Source organism: Eschscholzia californica, unplaced genomic scaffold, assembly GCF_041429995.1.
Source record: "Eschscholzia californica isolate CP2 unplaced genomic scaffold, dmEscCali1.0.p SCAF_3, whole genome shotgun sequence".
Lineage (NCBI taxonomy): Eukaryota > Viridiplantae > Streptophyta > Magnoliopsida > Ranunculales > Papaveraceae > Eschscholzia > Eschscholzia californica.
In genome coordinates this window covers 11,181,629-11,201,314 of record NW_028238420.1, presented here as the reverse complement: position 1 = coordinate 11,201,314, position 19,686 = coordinate 11,181,629, and the positions used below count along the sequence as shown (strand labels likewise).

General features: G+C 35.7%; 1 protein-coding gene across 2 annotated transcripts; it reads right to left on the bottom strand.

The window, feature by feature from the left end:
* Window positions 1-6,807: 6,807 nt before the first annotated feature.
* Window positions 6,808-18,346, bottom strand: LOC147548378 (Homeodomain-like transcriptional regulator). Of its 2 annotated transcripts, none has more exons than XM_086664972.1 (18): window positions 17,882-18,346; window positions 17,619-17,749; window positions 16,790-17,119; window positions 15,433-15,497; window positions 14,843-15,148; window positions 14,649-14,711; window positions 14,356-14,572; window positions 14,133-14,233; window positions 13,920-14,006; window positions 13,686-13,817; window positions 11,582-11,722; window positions 11,056-11,178; window positions 10,503-10,967; window positions 9,604-10,014; window positions 8,865-9,482; window positions 8,517-8,621; window positions 8,161-8,383; window positions 6,808-7,404 (listed from the first exon to the last, which is right to left on the bottom strand). In XM_086664972.1, the coding sequence occupies exons 2-18, from the start codon at window positions 17,719-17,721 to the stop codon at window positions 7,385-7,387; spliced, it is 3,510 nt and encodes a 1,169-aa protein (XP_086521098.1). In that variant the 5' UTR covers window positions 17,722-17,749; window positions 17,882-18,346; the 3' UTR covers window positions 6,808-7,384. The 2 variants fall into 2 exon arrangements, with proteins under 2 accessions (XP_086521098.1, XP_086521097.1); XM_086664971.1 differs by having other exon boundaries at window positions 15,433-15,509; window positions 17,882-18,318.
* Between the last annotated feature and the right edge of the window lie 1,340 nt (window positions 18,347-19,686).

Here is a 19,686-nt window from a genome sequence, read left to right as displayed (position 1 = left end):
TTACGTGATTTAAAATATATATATATATATATATATATATATATAAGTTGTGAATATTCAATGATTTCAAAATTTCTTTCTTAACTATTGTGTATTTTTTTGCTTGACAATGAAACACCGATAACTTTTTAGTTTGTTTTCAAATTATTGATATTTCTAGACACACAAAAGAACTAAAAGGATGTGGAAGAAATTTAAGAAAGTGAAAGAAAATATTTGAAGTCATTTAATTCGTCGGGCTATAGGCCATTAATTTCGTTGGAAGCATATGGTTATCTTCTTTTCTTTTTTGTTAGAAGAAAAGCAAATCGTTATGTAGCCATGCACGTACAATATCTATTATAATAAAACAGCCAGTCGGTTATGCGAGTGATAAATCTAGTCGTTCGTTTTTTTGTTGAAAACTTGATAAAGATCAAATCTACGAGATTTTTTTTTAAATATAATTTCTAACTTTTTTGTAATAATTTTGTTAACAACCAAAAGTTGTTTGAGTCATTTAATATCATGAGAGAATGTTAGAGGTAAGCTCTTCGATTGAAGTTGTAGTTCAATTTTTTTGTTTCTTTCGCAAATGTCTTAGTCAAGAAGGATCCACTGCGTCGTATGACGCAAAGGAAACCTAGTTAAATTAGAATTTTGGTATGTACACAACCAATTGTAATGCGCTCAACTACACCTGTTAATATAGGGGGGCCATTTTTTATATTTCGCTTTGGGTCACCAAAAAGTCAGGACCGATCCCGCAGTTTGTGCGGTTTCTAGAAACCCAGACCGAAGCCAAAACAAACCGACGTAAGTTGTTCGGTTCCGATCAAACCGAATCGAACAGTGATCTAAAAACTCGATCTAAAAACTCGACCGGTGCGGCCCAAAAATCGATCGGTCCTGTTCGACTTGGTTTGGTTTTGTTTTGTTTTTGCCCACCCCTACAAGTTACATCATGAAAAAGAACTACTACTTCAAGGGAGGTGGGAGAGAGTCTGACACTTTTGTATGGGAATCTCCGCATGGTCTCTCTCTCCCGCCCTCTCTACATAATGGGACAACCACTTCCGTCTTTTCCTCCCCAAATCAACCAACCTCTCTCTCTCTCTAAACCCTCTTCTCTCCTTAAACTCTGTTCTGAAACTCTCTCACTCTCTCTCTCTCTGACAACAACGATATTAGGAGTAGTAACCAAACAATGAGGAATGTGAGAAGGAGAACACAAGGAAGAGGTACTAGGGTTTATTATCCTATTCTATGATACTTTATTGTTCTCCCATGATTGATTGATTATCTAGAACTAGTTTTTGAAGTTTTTCTCTCTTTGTCTTTCTTTGCAGAATATTACTACTGTATCCGTACAATGACAGGACTAGTCATGGACAACGACGATCTCCTTTGTGAAATCCTGATAAGACTGCCTGCAAAAATATTAGGTCGACTAAAAGTTATTAACAAAAGATGGTACTCCTTCATCTCCAATCCTTCCTTTGTCGCCAAACACACTAGTCTTCAAACACCTCAATATCCTTCCAGTTTTCTTTCGGAAACACCTATTTTATTTTCGAAAACATTTGATGATAATATCACTCCGTTATCTTTGGATCGCCCTTCACCCAATCTCCTTGGTGAAATCACCTTTGCTCTAGGTTTACCACCCGGTAAGAATAGTATATCAACCATTCGTGCTAGTTGCCGTGGCCTTGTTATGGTTGAAATTGGAGACTACATTTACGTATACAACCCTTTGACCAAGAAAATGAAAACAATTCCATCTCTCTACGAAATGTTCCGTTGTAATTATGGAATAATCTTTGGTAGGTCCAGGGGCGGACCCAGAGAGGGACCCGTGGGGGCACGTGCCCCCACACGTCCAGTGTCTAAAGTTATATAGTTTTTCGGATTAGAATAACCTATAAATAAAAACAAACCCTAAAAGTAATATCAACTATGGAATGGTGTAGTGGTAATAGAGTAAGGTGATGGTTTTGGAGACCCGAGTTCGAGTTTGGGGAGCCTTTCATTTATTGATTCTTTTGTGGGTAAATTCTTGTATGCCCCCTAGTTTTCAATTACCTGTCATATTAACCCAATGTTATTCCATTTTGACCCCGCTAGTTTTCTTCGTACTACCATTTTATGCCTTCTTTTTAATTCATTTTATATATATAATTTTTTTTTTTCTTGACTATTTTTCAAAATTGCGTGTGTGTTAGTTTCTAACTATTTTCTAAAATGAGTTTACACTCTCTGTTTCTTTAACTTCTTTATATATTTCGATTTATAAGACTACTTATTTATATTGGTTATAGTCAACATAACTCGCAAGTAAATAGTAGTTGAGTTGGCTTAGAACTAACAGTAATGTATAAAATCACTAGCTCGGACGCACATCAAGATTTCTAGACAATTTACAACATATTATAACTAAAAGTAAGGTCGACCCAAACATTTCGGAGGCCCCAAGCGAAGTTAAAATTTGTGTCTCTAATATAGTGCAAATTTAAAAAAATAAATAAAATTTCTAACAATGCTTAGAATAAGAGGAATCGAACCACTGACCTCTTACACAAAACACATGCTCTTATCCATTAAGCTACATGTTAACTCTATTTTTAAATATATTTGAAATATAAAATCATTTTGAAAATATCATACAAAATCCAAATTTTGAGGCCTTTAACTACGTTGCTGCCTAAAGCGACCGTTTTGGTGGCTTTGAGTCTGTGTCGTCCCTGACTAAAAGTGCCCCCACAAAGAAGATTTTCTGGGTCCGCCACTGGGTAGGTCAACTTCCTCCGACCAGTATGACTATAATAATCACTACACTCTGGTTTGTTTGGTTGAAGCACGCAAAGCTTTGAAATTCAAGATTGTTTTGCCAAAGAGAAGCCGTTGGAGTGACTCCAACAAGTCCTCAATGATAAGCTATGGTACGAACGGGTTAAAAAAATATTCCGTATGCGGACATATTCTTCCTATTTGTTATCGAGGGATTATACATTGGTTAACTAAAGAGGGATATATTATTGCATTCAATTTGGATAAAGAAGAGAGTGGGACAATTGAAATACCAAAGAGCGTAATGGCGGTTGGAGTGAACATGGATTGGTGGAATTGTACTTGGCTTGGAGTACTAGAAGATGAAGTTAATCTTGTTGTGGCTACCTCTAAACATGAAATAGAAACTTGGGTACTCCATGATTATGAAAACAACAAGTGGAAAATTAAGAGAAAAGATGTGATAAAACCTTGGAGGATTCCCATAGTTTATATTAGACCATTGTTCTTTGATGGTCAAAGATTTTTGTTCACTATCTCAACCAAATTCTACTACATGTTTGGGTGCACGGTGCACTTACAGATGGAACATGATGTCCGTACTGGTGTTTCAAAACCTTTACGTTACGAAGGTCATCCATTGTTTGTAGGTTCTGTACTGTATCTCCCTATTATAAGCACTCTTACTGAGGTTTAGAATGGTAGTCAGTTTGTTTGTGGAGGATAGATACACATTTTGTTTGGGTTAAGTTCCATTTTGTGCCATTTCGGTAGGAACTCTTTTTCGGGTTAAGCTTTCAGTAGATACTAATATTTTCTCCTTTTTTCATTATTTAAATCTTTGAGTTTGAAGTTCATAGTAATTAAGTATGGATGTCGATGATCTCTACAACATCACTAACGGAGTACTAAAATCCATAACTTCATGGAAAATGGTCATCGATATATATATATATATATATATATATATATATATATATATATATATATAAATCATATATGCAAACTGCTGAATTTCTTTGACAGTTCTGTTCTTACCATCCTTGTCGAATTTATTGCTTGGTTCTTTTTTGTTTTTCAAGCTAACTTTCTCTTCAAGTTAGTGCTATTCTTCATAAGGATTGCTTGAAGTGTTATCGACTCTGACTAAGGTTTTGGACAATGACCAAGTTTGATTAGAAGATTAGTGTAAAATTTGAGAATCATAGGAAACACATTACATGCTTCCATTTCTTCTATTTTGTATCTGCAATTTCGAACTCTGGAAGTTACTGCGTTGAATTCGGTTCAACTGGTTCAAGTTGATGGTTGTTATCATTGTATAGAGTATTGTTGCTCAAGTTGAATCTGTCAGATGAGTTAAGAATACTAATAATTTCTTTTTCTTTTTTGTCATTGCTATTCGAAAACTTCTGCGTAATTCATATCTTATGTGGGTTGTATTCTAGTAAGTGTTTTTGGGTACCTCTGAAATGAGAATTATGTAGGTGTTTTTGGAATTGTATCTTTCACCAATGAGTCTTGATCTACCAAACAAATTTTTCTTTTATGTGCTTGGATTCTAATACACCACTAGGCTGTAAATTCTTTCTTTTGTTGAAACATAGGCTGTAAAATATGGCTTCTTTGTTGGGTATAATGCCCATGCATGGTTTGCTCTTAAATTTTTTGGTTAATTCTGTTTTGCCCTCCAATTTGTGACTAATTGGTCATTTTGGTCACCAATTGATTCTAGTTGTTCCTCTTGGTGTCCTCCTCTTCCAATTTAGTTTTGAGATTAATATTGAAGCTTCTCTTTCTCTCTCACGAATCTAAATTGGGTTACTTGTGGTTTGATTTAGATTTTTGTATTAATCTTTAATAATTTGAGGAAGTGTTTGTAGAAGTCGATTACGGGCTAATGAGGAGACCATATTTTTTTTGGTACAAAGTTTGGTGGTTTCGGATCGATTTTGTGGTTAAACTCTACAACCACTATTGAGTACTAATTAAATCGGTGAATTAGACAAATTTTGGTTGGAGTCCACCTATTTCAACTCACAAGAGCAAATACAATGTGTTGGGCTCGAGCTTTCAAGTTTGGGAGTCCCTTAATTTTGGAAACCCCTAATTTTTACAATGTTGAGCTCCAAATCCAAATTTTCAATTTTGCAATAAAAATTCATTAAGATTGATACATAATTACTAATAAAATAGTATATAATACACAATGAAATTTTGGAATTAGTAAAAGCTTATATGTTTATTAGAGAAACTCCCATATTCTAAGATAACTCGCGAATGTCCACACAACTTTTTTGTGGCAGTGGACACTCCGCAATTCAGGGATTCCAAGTTTGATCCCCTAGAAGTAGAAATTTATGATTTTATTGGATTTCGGTTTAAATAAATTCGGCGATCATCGTGCTTATTACATCTTGATGATGTATCAATGCCTTATAATTGACTATCGTAGTCCATATCAGGGAAAAAAAAAAGAAAGATAATTTAGGAATCATAATTAGTGACGTTGCAGTTGGAAATCAGAGTTTTGTTAAGGATGCACTATGTTTTTAGACTAGATACTATCAAAACAGCTACTTAGGATTTTAGTATGTACTTTCAAAACATGAAGAGACGTCTACTACGGCTGGTTGTGTCTCCTCTCGTTTTACTCAGCGAAATTATGATGTTCAGCCAATCATAAAAAAAAAAAAAAAAAAAAAAAAAAAAAAAAAAAAAAAAAAAAACCTTCCTCTAACCTTTGCAATGGCCCGATGAACAACTAACAAAGGGGACATTGTCTTCCCTTCATCTATGACTCCGTGTTGAATTAGTTTTGTTATAAATTAGACATATTTAAAAGAATTTTCAAACAACATTTTTCTTTTCATAAAAAAAAACAACATTTTTCAGAGATTTTACCTGGGGCGAGATATTTAAGATTTTGAACAAAAGATTGACAGGTTGCAGGTTTAAGTCTTACTCGTGGAAACATATAGAATGTTTTATAATGAAAGATTGGGCCTTGGGGCTTAGGGCTCTTTGGCTTCAATTGGTCTATTGAGTTTTTTTTTATAGAGCATAGTTACGGGAAAAAAATGTTAATTTTCTTTTGGCTTCTAATCGTGTCCGGGTGTTCGTTTTGATCCTCAATTTTGACTAGTTGGCCCCTTAATTTTGTCAACCTTCTGATTTTGGCTCCATCATTTCGTCCCATTCATCTCCACTTCATCATTTTCTTTCTTCCACCTCACCTTCTTCAACCTAAGAATCTTAGGTCGCAACCTTCACTTTTTTTTTAACTCCTTCCATTACTACCTTCCCCGCCTTCTTTCGATCTCTATCTTCTCTTTCTCTTTCTGCCATCCATCTCCCTCTCTCCCTCTTATCCCCTCTATTCCAGCGAACGGGTCCCCTACGCTAGAACTTCGTCTAAATCTAGGGAAACCGCAGATATGGACTTCCTCTCCTTACAAAACTCTCCTGATCCGTGAGAGACTTCAAAGAGGTCTATATGTGCAGAGCGAGCGAAATACAACGATATCTAGAGAGAGATCTATAGAGGGGGGAATTCTATAGAGAGGGGGAGATCTACATAGAGAGAAAGTGAGAGAGCGAGAGTAAGAGAAATAACGAACCAAAGATATAGTGAGAGCGAGAGAGAGAAAGTAAGACGGTCGGAAATGGCGATGACCAGAAGTTGTGATGGCAAAGGTGATAAGATGGAAATTATGTGGCAATGCTTAATTAAGAGAATCTTCAGGCAAAAATGTAAATATGTCCTCTTTCTGCTCAGGAAACTTTTCCTCATGGCCAAAAAAAAAAACCCACCTAAGCAAACTATCACTGAATCCAAATTTAGGGTAGAAAAATATCATTCAGCACCCTTGTCTCTTTCAATTTAATTATATTACCCTATAGTTTCATCTTTTTGTTACCCATATGGATCTAATTTTCGAGATCTCAAACTAATAAATTTACACTGAGTTGAAATTCTGGTTTTTGTGACAGATGAACACCCAACTACTAGACCAACCGTCCCGGCATGAACTAAAGTTTAGAAACCATATAATATACATAATCTTCCACTTCCAAAGAATAATCTCCACAATACAACACTACTAGTAATTCAAATACAGTTTCCTCGATCTATACATAACAAAACAATCAAATATTTTATACTCGAATCGATACATATTCGAGCTTAGAATTTACCTGATCAGGGATGTATAATGATAAACATTTCACCGGTAACTCATTTGATTAGAACTTTTTTCTTGTCCAAAAGCAGTATCTCAGTTGATAATGAAAAATAAGACAGTACAGTTTGGGTGGCTATCTTCTACTGAAAACCTATATACTGTACACTATTATTCAATCATCTAACTCTAGTGAGGTCAAAAATGAAATCGAAGAACTAAAGAATAATTTCTTCTGACACAAGACAAGAAATCTCATGGTGATTCTCATGTGGCTCACAATTAAAACAAAAACCTTGTCGCAGTAGAACGATCAACAAAGAGATCCATAGTTCAGGAGATATTTTGCAAAGGTAAGCAAATACACCCACATATCTCATTGGAATGTAGACCGATATGCGCAGCTCTCGCATGATCTTGCAGATCAGTATCTATCAGCTACGAACAGATCTTCCTGTAAAGAACAGCATGCTCAGTCGAAAGTGGAGCAAAATGTCACATGATGGTAATTTGTGAATTGCAATGACCTAAGAGCTAACGTTTGATGACATGGTAGAACTTACAAAAAGGCAGACATGGGTTTGTAGCCTGGCGGATGTGCATCCAAGAGGCCAAATTTTTTATGCTTGGGGTTTGTTGTTTAGCATCTTGTATTATTCTATGTAATTTATAGATGTAAATAAAGTTCAAACTCGTTATGCCTTTAAGAGTTAAGTAATCATAACCTTGGGGAAAGTTGTGAGTGTTTCATGTAAGTTCTATGATAGTTTATATGCTTATGCCATCCTTCTATATGTATATCATCGACCTAGATGGCTAGCTGCATGCATGAACCCTCAATGGTGTTCATTTTCAAATAAACAGGAATTAAGGTTAAGGTAAATTGGTATCATGTAGGTTAGATCAAGGTATGCTAACAGCCTAAGATAAGAGTGCATTAAAGCCATTTGCCCTTGGTGACTAACAATAGCTCAGATGACTGATGAAAATCCCAGATGGGGTTTTAAGAAATTCTGCTTCACTGCACAATAGTCACATAACAGAAAAAGATCTAAAGAGACCTTAAAACGCGCATATCCAAATATATGTAGGCATGTGGCTGGTATTTAAACTTCCAATCCTAAAATATAAGCAAAAATCGAAGTACATCTCTGGTTTTCTGCAATGACTTGAATGGATTATACCCTAAAATATATGGAAAACAGCTTACCTTTTTGTCTAGTACTCTTTTCTTGTGCCTTTTCAGAATGAACTCTTTCCAAGTAAGGAGCCAGTAGGGTATCTAGTTTGACCAACCAAAGTGCAAGTGCAGAAGTTGTTTGGGGCGTACTTGGGAACGATGTGATGATCTCGTCCACTACTGTGTTAGAGCTGAACTTCATGCACTGTCCCAACCATTCCTCATTGATTGCACCAACAAAGTCAATGAGAACCTGTTAGATATTAAGGATAAGAATAAGAATCTGAGACGAGTTCTGGTGAGTTAAAACTGCTACTGAAAAATAGACAGATTGAACAATAATTCAACCTAGAAGTACTATGCAAATAGAAAGCTGATATAAGAACCTGATAAAATTCTGGTACAGAAGAGGTTCGTCTTAAACGCTTGACCCAGAGCTTATGTGCAGATGCTATCCATGAACTTAGCAAAGCACCTTCTGGCATCGCTGCCTGGACTCAGAAATAAATCACCATTTCAACTGTGTTAGAGAAAATAAGAGATGGCCCTTCTACTAGTGCAACAAATAGTTTGAACTTTCAATACGGGTTGAAATGTTACAGCAGAAGATCCAGAAGAAGGGCACTAAGCTCTAAAGACTACCCATGAATTCAAGATGTAATCTTGCAAGAATAATTCGAACAAAAACTGAAGCATAGAAAAACACAAATGGACTAGGTAATTCAATGACCTACCTCAAGAGCATGAACTGCAGCTTTAAGTGACTGCAGCTGTGATGACAAGACTTTATGATTTGGGAACGTGTTAGATTCCTTCTCTCTGCATGTGGCGACATGAATGGCATACCTTTCCTCCAGATCAAAGTCTAACTCAAAAGTAGTATGACATATTTTACAGTGCTTTTCATCTCTCCAATATAGGTCATGGCAACATTCACAGCGAGCTAGTGAATCCAGATAAGATCTTTTGTTATGTCTTACTACATTAAAATTAGAGTAGAAAGATTTCCATATCCACGCATCATATGCTTGAAGGCGCTCCCATCTTTGTTTTAGGTTTTCTCTTGTATTCCCATGCTGGAGAATAGTGGCAGGAGATGAAGATAAAGAATCATTTGAGGTGTCCGTAAAACTTCGATTACTATCTATACCGGAAACTGGGGAAGAACCTTCACCGCTAATAACATCTAAACCAGATTGATCAGATTGTGACGATTGGATGGTATCGTTACAGTCTGTCATTCTAGTAGACATAGCTTGGCAAAGAAAAGCTTCACGCTTCTCCAATGATGCAAGAAGACGAGATTCCCTTGTACCCCTGCCGTCCAAAACTGATAGAAGAGCACATAAAGCCTGCATTTGGTCAAGCGGAGCAGAAGTTTAGAAACCAAGCTAGATACATTTTCATGATAAAATAAGAAAACAATGTAAACCTACTTATACATTTCTATTGGATTTTCAAGTAATGGACTACCTCTTCAGTGTCAATCACTTCCCAGTGACCATCTTCAGAAGACTCAAAATAAATTCTCCTGTGGCCTAGATCTTTTGCATTACAAGGGCCCAGAAGAAGCCAATAACCATTGTATCTACGATCAGATCCTAGATAGATAGATTGCAGAGGATGGCCATTCACTCCCGTTTCCTCACCATCATTTCTTCCATTTGTTTTGGAACCATCTCTTCCACCATTACCCTTGCTAGAGTTTCCATTCCTGGAAGGCTTTGAGATGCCATGTCCTGCTGATCGAATTTCACATAGATCAGAGAAGTGGCTCTGAAATGGTTTTGAAATAGGTTGCAGCTTTGCTGACGATCTCTTTATTTTTGCTCCACCTTGATGCTGGAAAGTAGCAACGCTTTCTGTTGTGATTCTTAGAGGATCCTACACAAAAATTGATCAAATCAATCACCACACCCCTCCATATCCTTAAAAAATATAAGCTATCATTACTAATACAAAATAACTTACAAAGATGTCTGGACTTATGTCAGTGTCCGTACAATGATATGCAAGTATAAACTCGGATGGTGAAGAAAGACTGCTAAGAGAGCAAGAAGAGCTTGACTTTCTTTTTCCGTTCATCTGTTAACGTGTCATGGGAGAACACTGGGTTCCTCGGAAACTAAACAAGGAAATACGTGTATAGCCGTTTCCTTTTGGGTTTTTCTTTTTTGGTTGCATTATCAGGCGCATCGGAATGGTGTCCATATTATATAGGTTTTGAATAATTATTTGTCAATACTCATGCATGATCACTATGGGGTTTGCACTCATAACCTTCCAGTCGGAAAGGTGTTTTACATACCAATGGTACAAAAACACTTGGCATTCAAGAGATTGAAAAAATGAACTTTCATATGCAAGATTACCTCCATTCTTAGACTGCATCCAGAACTCACAAGATCAACTAAAGCAATCAGGGCATCTAACTTTTCTTCAATGCTTAGATCTGAATATTCACCTTCCATCAACCCTAACACCCACACTTCTCCTGGATGGCTCTCATCAATTTCAGTGTTATCAACCAACTCGTAATTTTTTCTTTTCTGGCGGTCCTTAAACTTGACTATACTGAGACCACTAGCTGCTGAATCCAACTCAGAATTATCAGAATCTGAATCGCTGGTGTCTGTGCCACTGTCCATAGAGTCATGATCATCACTTTCCTCACTATCTGACTGAGGACCTCCACTACGCTTTCCTGTTAAAAAGTTGCTTCGTACACGATATGCAGAAGGTGAAATCTTTTCAAATAAAGTGATGTCACTAGAAAGGGTTGAGTATATCTGTGCTTCCAATTCATCACTTGTTTCGGCAAGACTCAGGCTGACAGTCTTCAAATCAAAAATAAATTTGGTTTATTTAACTTTATAACGTTCTTCTAGTTTTCTCAAAGATGAAAATAGTAAGGAAGAAATGTACCTGAAGAAGTTTTGCCAACTCAGAGACTCTCAACCCACTATTTCCTTTCTCAGAGAGAATATTGAACACTTCACCCTTCAAAGTACCAGGACAGAGGCCATATTTTACCATATGATTTGCTTCCTGCAAATTACCGAGGCAACGATTTCTTAGACAAGCATCCAATGTAACAAAACACTTAAATTCTCAATACCCTATGTGTTGAAGTTGGAGGCCCTAGTGGAGTCTGTCACTAAAGATGAAATATCTTGAGCATATATCCACTTTGGTTTTTAGCAATTAGTGTTCATATATATTATATGTATATCACTTCAAGGATGCATCTTTGTGTAGTACATTTATTGTTTCTGGAATGATAGTACGTGTATTGTAAACTGAACTATTAGAGTGTTCCAGAGAGAAGTAGAGAAAGAAAAGAAAATACATAGTAACCAGCCACCATGTAAAATTTCTTTTTTTATTGGGATATTGCTCTCAGACGACCCCAAAAGGGTGTTGCTCTCTAGCATCTATCAATAATTATTACCTTTTCAAGAAGTTTCTTCCGCAGTAAGGCCTGACTGGAACCAAAACCAGCTGCGATGAAAACCTGTCGCAGTATCTCTGTCCATGTCAGAGGGTTCAAAGATCTAATCCACAGATTCACAAGTAACTGTTGATGTTTGACCTGCCAAAACAAGAGAAAAAAAGAAAACAAAGTTTGAGCTATTCAACTCTCCGAAGTGAAATCCCCCCATGTACAAGTTACAACTGTAAATTTGGCATACTACCAACTGATTCACACCGAAATAGAAAGAAAATGAAAAAAATTATATATCTGACATTGCAGAAAGATATCAATATGACTTGCAATGGAGAAGCTAACAAACAGAAATTTTAAAACGGCGATAAGAAAACTGGAAAGGACCTAAAGTTTACACATGATGGGCCAAAGATAGGTTTAGGATGGTTAATTATTCCATACAAATGACCTGACAGCTTTATACTTGACGATTATGATAAAACCCATTTCTAAACTTGGAAAGTCAAGCTGAGCAATCACAAAAGTTGCACATTTTTGAGGTGCCAATTATTTAACCCTCAGAAAAAATCATTGAGATTCATTTTAATACTTAAGATATCGTGAAGTAGATGGGACCTTGAATTGGAAAGCTTGACATCTCTTACACTAGTGAACCCCACTTGGGTTTGAGGGTAACATGTGTTGTCTCTCTAATTGGGAGACCAAGGTTCCAACCTTAATATATCCAAAAAAAAAATTATAGCTCTTAGCCTCTTTACAAGCCGTAGCATTTAGAAGGGTATTAAATATTGGTTTCAGCCGATATTTCAGTCGGCATGGAATTGGAAATATTGCATAGATATATTTCGGCCAGTGTAGCTACAACTTCATGGAAACAATGGAATTGTTAGCACATGATAGAAACATGATATTATCCTTTCTTAGAAGATTATACAACAATAGTGATATAAAATATACTTCCTTACCCAAATAATAGTTAATGAATAGTAGAAAAGGTATTTACGAGTTATCCTTATCCTTCCCAAATGCAGCTGGACCACTTTTCCATATATTTCTTTTATTTTCATTTTCCTATGCAACTTTTTTTTAAACTTCGAACGAATATATTAGAGAAAAGAAATATTTACAAGAGAAGGGGGAAGGCAGCTGGATCTCTCACGATATCCAGGCCTCCCAATCAACAACAACATCCAAGGAACATACATCTTTGAAAGAGGGTAATCTTTTCATCCAACCATAGATTGTGCCTTTGACATCTCCTATCACGTTAGTCGAAAGATTTTTCTCTTTGAAGATCTTGCAATTCATGTTTTTCCAAATGTTCCAAATAATGGCTAAACGAACCATCCTTCAAATTTCTTTTCTGTTTTTTACTCTTCCATAGGCCTTCCCATTGCCCTAATGTTTTCCTATGCAATTTGCGTTACCTTTTTCTCATTTCAAAGCCTAAACTATTTTTCCGAAGGCAAATGGACTATTTTCAATAACTTTCTCCTGTTTCCTATGCAATTACCATTACATTATTCTCTTTCCAAAGCACATCTTGTGTTTCCAAAGCATAGTAAAGATGTATAAACAACTCAAAGCAGAAAAAGAAGGAATTCAGTGACAAGATCAAGAGTGTTTAGTAGAGAGAGAGAGAGAGAGAGAGAGAGAGAGAGTCACTCTCTCGCTTCTCTCTTTAAAAGCTACTCTTTAAAGTAGAAAATAAGTTAGATTAAAGAAAAAAGAAGATGAAGAAAGAGAAGAACAAACAAGACAGAAAACCAGAGAAAAAGATGAAGAAGATGAAGAAAAACTTTTTGATAAGTAAGATTATTTTCTGATAGATAAGTGGATGCATCATATGAGGCTCTGGTCTTTCAATGTAAAATAACTTAGAAACATAGCCAAACTCTATGTCATATTTGATGATATTCCAAATTGTATCCTAAAGAAAATTTCTTTGTCAAAAATTCTCAAATATGGTGCATAAAAATACATGAATTCATTGAATTAACTAAAGGAAAGCTAAAGACAGAAGGCAAACAAATAAAATTATAGCACTGTTTGAAAATATAGACACACCCAACTAATGCAGATAAGATGGAGACAAGACTGAACTCACCGAGTGAAGGAACGCAATAAACTTGCTATCTCTACTCATATGGGAAAGGAAACCACTACTAAGCTCTGTTTCGACATCCGATAGAAGAAGTTTGAGAAGACCCACATGTATTTCACCAATTACTAAGGAATCCTGAAATTCAAGGATACAAAGTTGTGTAACATTATAGTTGCTGAAAAAAAGCAGACACAGGAGTGCAGGAAATGTAGATAGTTGGGTCAAAATGTGAATGACCTTATCATGAAAAGCCTGAGCAAACTCATCAAGAGTAAACGGGACCATGTCAACTGTATCTGCATGTCTATACAAGAAGCGGAACACCTGATCATGACAAATTAACTTCTATATTAGCCATGTCTTTTAGGTATCTAAGAGAACAGTAAAACTTGAATTTTAGGGTAGAGACACAAAATAAGGTTGCATTTCACCAATCACTGCTATGTTCACCTTAAATAGTTTCTTGACAAGCTCTGTTGAAGAAGCCCACGGTTGCACATGAAATGGTTGCATCATCTTTATAGAACGAGGAGGAAATCGAGGAAGCAAGTCTGGAGGAGCAGAACATTGTTAGTGAAGGCATCCACTACATCTGAACAAACTATAAGCATGAAAGAAATTGACGATTTTAGAAGAGATCTCAGTAAATCTAATTTACAGGATCATTTCAAACCTTTGCAAAGTGAACAGCTATGATTGCCATTAGAAGCTAGACCAGAAGCGCAGGTTAATGGATTTGGTCCTGCTTGTAATTCTCTAAGCTCCAGTTCCTCATCATCCACCATTGATTCTAATGCATTGTGGTATTCTTCACACCTCGACTCTCCAGTCACAAGCTTGCATTCTTCCTCGCGTGTGCTCTTCAAGTTTTCGGCTTTGCTACTTCTCACCTGAATAGAATAGTAAGCTTTGAAACATGCAAGCAATAACTTTAACGCATAAATAAAATCACTATGCTATATTTACCTCTCTTCTCCTAACGACTCGTTTCCTCACATTCTGTACTTCAATAGCCAATCTACTTTGTTTCTATTACAAATGATTAGACTTAGTAAGTAATTTTTCCCCATATATACATATATAAATGAATCTGAGCAACCTGCAAAATCACATACTTTCACAGAATCACAACAGCTGTGTCATTCAAACAACATAAATACCTCAGCAAGTCTCTGATGTAACGATTTTTTCGACGTGCTTGCTTTTTGGCGTGACGGTTTTTTGGATTTAGACAATTTTGAATTCAGTTGCGTATTAGTGGCTTCTCTTCCAGTGGCACCAGATGGAACACCTTCACCACTAGGATTCATTGCCCGCCACACAGTCATCAATCCTTTCCCCATACCATGCTGCATCAATCCTTTTCCCATACCATGCTTCATCAATCCTTTCCCCATGCCATGCTTCATCACACGAGCGCTTTTCCTTTTGCAAGCTACTGACTGTGAAATTAGCGACTTGGCAACCTATCAAAATGTATTTTATTTATTAAGCAAATAGATCTGACAACAAAAGCATATTTAGTCTGCCACTCTGCCAGTCTAATTTCAATACTAGGCAAGTTTCTGAAATAGTGGAAAGGAACAAAACAAAAACATATTATTCTTAATTCAATTTTCATTGTATATTCCAAAACAACATTCATCATTATAGTCCCAATTACCAAATCAGCTCAACTGTCAAAACCTAATTATGAATGATAAGTGAAAACATGTAACATCATTGTTGGACCAGAGTGAGTTTTACTTACCAACACCTTTCTCCTTTTGGGTCCCCTTTGGTTGTCTGGGCAAGTGAGACTCTTGCTTTTTGGATCTGGCAATAGCACTATTTCAAATAAAATTCGTTGAAGTTACAAATATCAAAATGAAATTTGAATGGGAACAGTAGTACACTTAAAGAAAACGTGTTTCATAAACTGCCTAACCAACATAAACAGAAAAGAAAACTCCAAACTATTAGGTGAACTCTTGCAGATTTCTAAGTAATTTTACAGTTTTTTCTCTACAAAGTGAAGAGAAGGAAAAAAAACAACCGAAATCAAAACTAAAGTTACTCATACCAATCTATCAAAAGTAAGTCGAGACACATCGTTCGGCAATCAACAATAATAACACAACTTGCTGAGCAATGTGTTCTCTATTCTTTCATCTCAGAAAGAAAAATATGGAAGAACTGGAAACACCAAACAGCCAGTTGAGACCAAAACTAGAGGAAGAACTGAAGCAAAAGAAGATTAGGTGATTGGTCTAGTAAAATGCATCTGAAGCTCAATGTAGATGAACATCGTCCTGTCAAACTGATTGAAAAGTTTACCAAGTCCTCCACAATTGTACTCATGAAGACTGATATTTTCTTCTGAAAGTTGGTCTGATTTTATTTTATAAAACGGATGCGAAAATACGAAAAAAATGATAATGTGAACAAAAGAGCAAGTGAACAATATTTAAAAGTGGCCAAGGTAAGCCTTGGGCCGTAAAAATAAGCTTCAACACCCTTGAAGTGTATGCCTCCTCAACAAAGAAAAAGACGCATGCCTCGTCAACATGAGACATACAGCCACAACACACGCCTCGAATATGGTCGGGGGCATGCTTCATAGAAACAGGGGTCTAACAAAATATATATACTTTTTAGATTTCAAGTCTAGAGAATGGAAACATCTGGATTTTAAAATACAAAAATAAAATGAAAAGAGAAAACAAAATGAGAAGGGGCACATAAGGCTACAAATTTTGCTAGAAAAGTTGTCTGTTCGAATGTTATGACTAAATTTTTTTAGAGTATGTTACATTACTAGGTGATGCCGAACAGTGTAAATGGACATGGCATACCTGAGATCAATTACAAATTAACATAAATTATTTAAGCCCAAACATTGCTAATCGTACTTAAACATGTTAATGTCACCAACTTACGTAAATAACGTCCAAGAGTCAAAATAGAAGTTACAAAATCTAGCAGTCTAGGATCAATCTTCTTTCAAAAGAGGTTGGCTTTTGTCCATCTAAGTTATTGAAATCACAGATAACGGCCTAGAATGTATCTGATTTCGTCCGACAACTAAATGAAGAAAAATGAGAAACCACAGATGGTTAAAAAAGTACCTGGAGAATCGAACTCCACACCAAGTGGAGGACCATCTTTCCGGAATATCTTCTTCAAAATGTAATCTTGAGGCAATGTATCCTGTACAAAGTTAAGCTTCCGTTTCTTCTTCTTTGCCTTATTTCCAACAGATATGTTATTCAGGGTAGTTGCCGAAGCCCTTCTATCGTCATTCCTAATGCCATTACTGCTTAGACGTAATCTACTACTGTTATTATCACTTCTATCCTTCCTCCTCCTATCAGCAAACCATGAACGAACCTGTTTATATGTCAAACCGAGAACTGAAGCATAGTCCTTCATCTCTTGCGGCTTCGGATTGTTTTCCTCTACACATGAAAACAAGAACTAAATAAGAAGAGTGTCGAGAATTGAGATGAAACCCTACTCCTTACTGAATAGAAACTTCATGAGTACGTGACAGCATCAAATCAGTTGATTATAAATAACAAGATAGCTGCAAATTTTTCGAAAATGAAGCAAATGCTAAAAGCATCTTGAACTTATAGACACCATAAAGAAACAACACAAGATTCAATTAAGAATAGATGATTTTCCGGAAAGCTTCCGCCAAAATTACCTAAAATTAGTATCTTAAAAATCTTATAGAAACCTATATACTTGTTCATAAACAGAATCATATTATAAACACCCTAGATACATTAAAATCCAATTAAATCAAACGAGTGAAAAAGAAGATTACCCAAAGGCATTTAACCAAACTAATCATAGAAACAGAACAAAACAATTAAGAGAACTCAAGTAGAAGACAATGAATAAACTTAAATTAAAAGAAAATGAAGAACTACATATAAGAAAAACAATGACCTGTATAGAATTCCTCGAGGGTTTCAATTTGAAGGGGGGTCTTCTTCTTCCTCTGTGTTCCATAATCTCGTTTACTAATTGAAACCAGTTTATCATTTCCCATAAACCCAAATAAGAATACCAACAACCAACTGAAAGAGAAAGAATCCATTATTATTACAAGTAAAAACAAGCAAACGGAAATAATTAAGAAAACCCAAACGAAGAGATTGAAAATGATTTAACAATCATAGGATAGATATTCAGTTCAAATAAGTATATACCTATTTTTCTCGCTCTAGAATGATTCAGCAGCAGAGATATAACTGAAAGTTAGTAGTCTTCGCTTGGGGTTTAAATGTCTACCGTAAAAATGATGAAGATGATGAATGAAGAAATTGAAATGCTTGAGGCATGATAAGGGAGAGTAGCGACTAGGGAGAGAAGGAATTTTAGAGAGAGAAAGGGGTTTTAGAGAGAGAGAGAGAGAGGGAGAAGATAGTTTTGTGTATGAGGTTTATGAATGGAGATAGTAGTAGGGTTTTGGGATTTTTTCTGGGTGTTGGGCTTCAAAAAAAAAACTTGATAAAAATATCCATTTCATTTCCAAAGCAGGAGGTGACGAAGGGCGGTAATAGAATGGAGAAAATTGTCACTACTAACTTATTTTTGGTTAGGAGGGTACTGTATATGATAAAAGACAGTTTGGAAATACGTCTTTTTTTTTTTTTTTTGTTGAACTATGAAATATTATTAAGCAACCAGAGTACTATTACAATACATATTAACTAAAAAGTTCTCAATAAAGTTCTAAAAAGAAGTTTCAAAATCTAGCAGTCTACTTTAAGGCTAGTCAATAAAGTTTTATATCTACTTTAAGACTAGTCAATGAATATAATGCGAGTGCAAAGTACCAAAAACTTTCACTTCCAAGCTATCAAGCGGAATCAGCAAAATAAAATCTCGACCATCAAAAAGGAGGATGGTGAATGGATATCGAATGAGACAAAGATCATGAACACATTCACTAATCAGTTTGTTAGCAACCCCATCAGTTCCTCTCAAATCCTAGAAATTTTTTACTGATTAAGTATTTTTAATGATCAAAACCAATCGCTTAAAATCTGCCCCTGTAACGGCTCAAATTCAGATTTCCACCTCGCTCGCTATGAAAACCTTAAAACATTTCTCGGCAAAGCAGTAAACACAATCGATGTACTCATTAAAAATGACAAATAACACCGAATATAAAGCTCATAAGCAGCAATGAATCAACTGAAAGAAACTTTATCAAGTTCTCAAAACTAAAACGATGTCTCTAAATCATCGACTAGTGGATAAAAAAAACGAATAAATGAAATAACTAAAGCTAAGAAACTAGGAGATGCAACTCCAACCCTACTACCTACTGAAATACAAGTAAACTACTAGGAAACTCATCTGATGGCTACCTACAACTCAAGCATGTGACACTTCTTGATGTCCTTGGCCTGAAAAATAGAAGGTTGAGTCAAAACAATCAAGTAGATTTCAAAATCCCTAAGACCTTAGTAGATAATTTCAACATCTATCGAGTCAACTAGATTTCTCCATAATATATAAAAGTAACAACATATATATACATATCAACAACGTGTGGTGGGGGGTGCGGGATGTGCTCCCGCACAGGGCCCCCCACCACATGGGGCCCCAATTTTTTTTTACTTTTTTGGACTTCTTAGATTAAGGTGAAAAATTGAATACAGACCCAAGTCATCCAATGAGGGCATGAGAATAGGGGGTGACTCAGAACCCTAGTAACCTACTTTTCCAATTCATCTCCTCCTTTTTGGTTTTATTCTCTCTCTTATTAGCTTTCCTCTCTACCCATATTCAAGTGTCATCTCTTTCTATATAATAAAAATATTAACTAATAACTACTCGTGTCCACTAGCTTTGTTTCTCGTTATTAAGAATAAAAATAGAGATTATTAATTAAATTGAAAGATCAAATTCGACTATGAAGATTTAGTTGATAATTGTGTTTTGAAAAATGCGAAAAGAAAAAAAATTTCAAAATAAAGATACTAATTGAAATCATATAGTTCAA

Excerpts from the sequence above, each read along its gene's own strand:
- LOC147548378 (XM_086664971.1), bottom strand. The coding sequence starts at position 17,721 with ATGGGAAATGATAAACTGGTTTCAATTAGTAAACGAGATTATGGAACA. Across the intron at positions 14,007-14,132 it reads TTGTCAAGAAACTATTTAAG|GTGTTCCGCTTCTTGTATAG; the intron begins GTGAACATAGCA and ends TGTCATGATCAG. Across the intron at positions 13,818-13,919 it reads CTCAGGCTTTTCATGATAAG|GATTCCTTAGTAATTGGTGA; the intron begins GTCATTCACATT and ends CTTGAATTTCAG.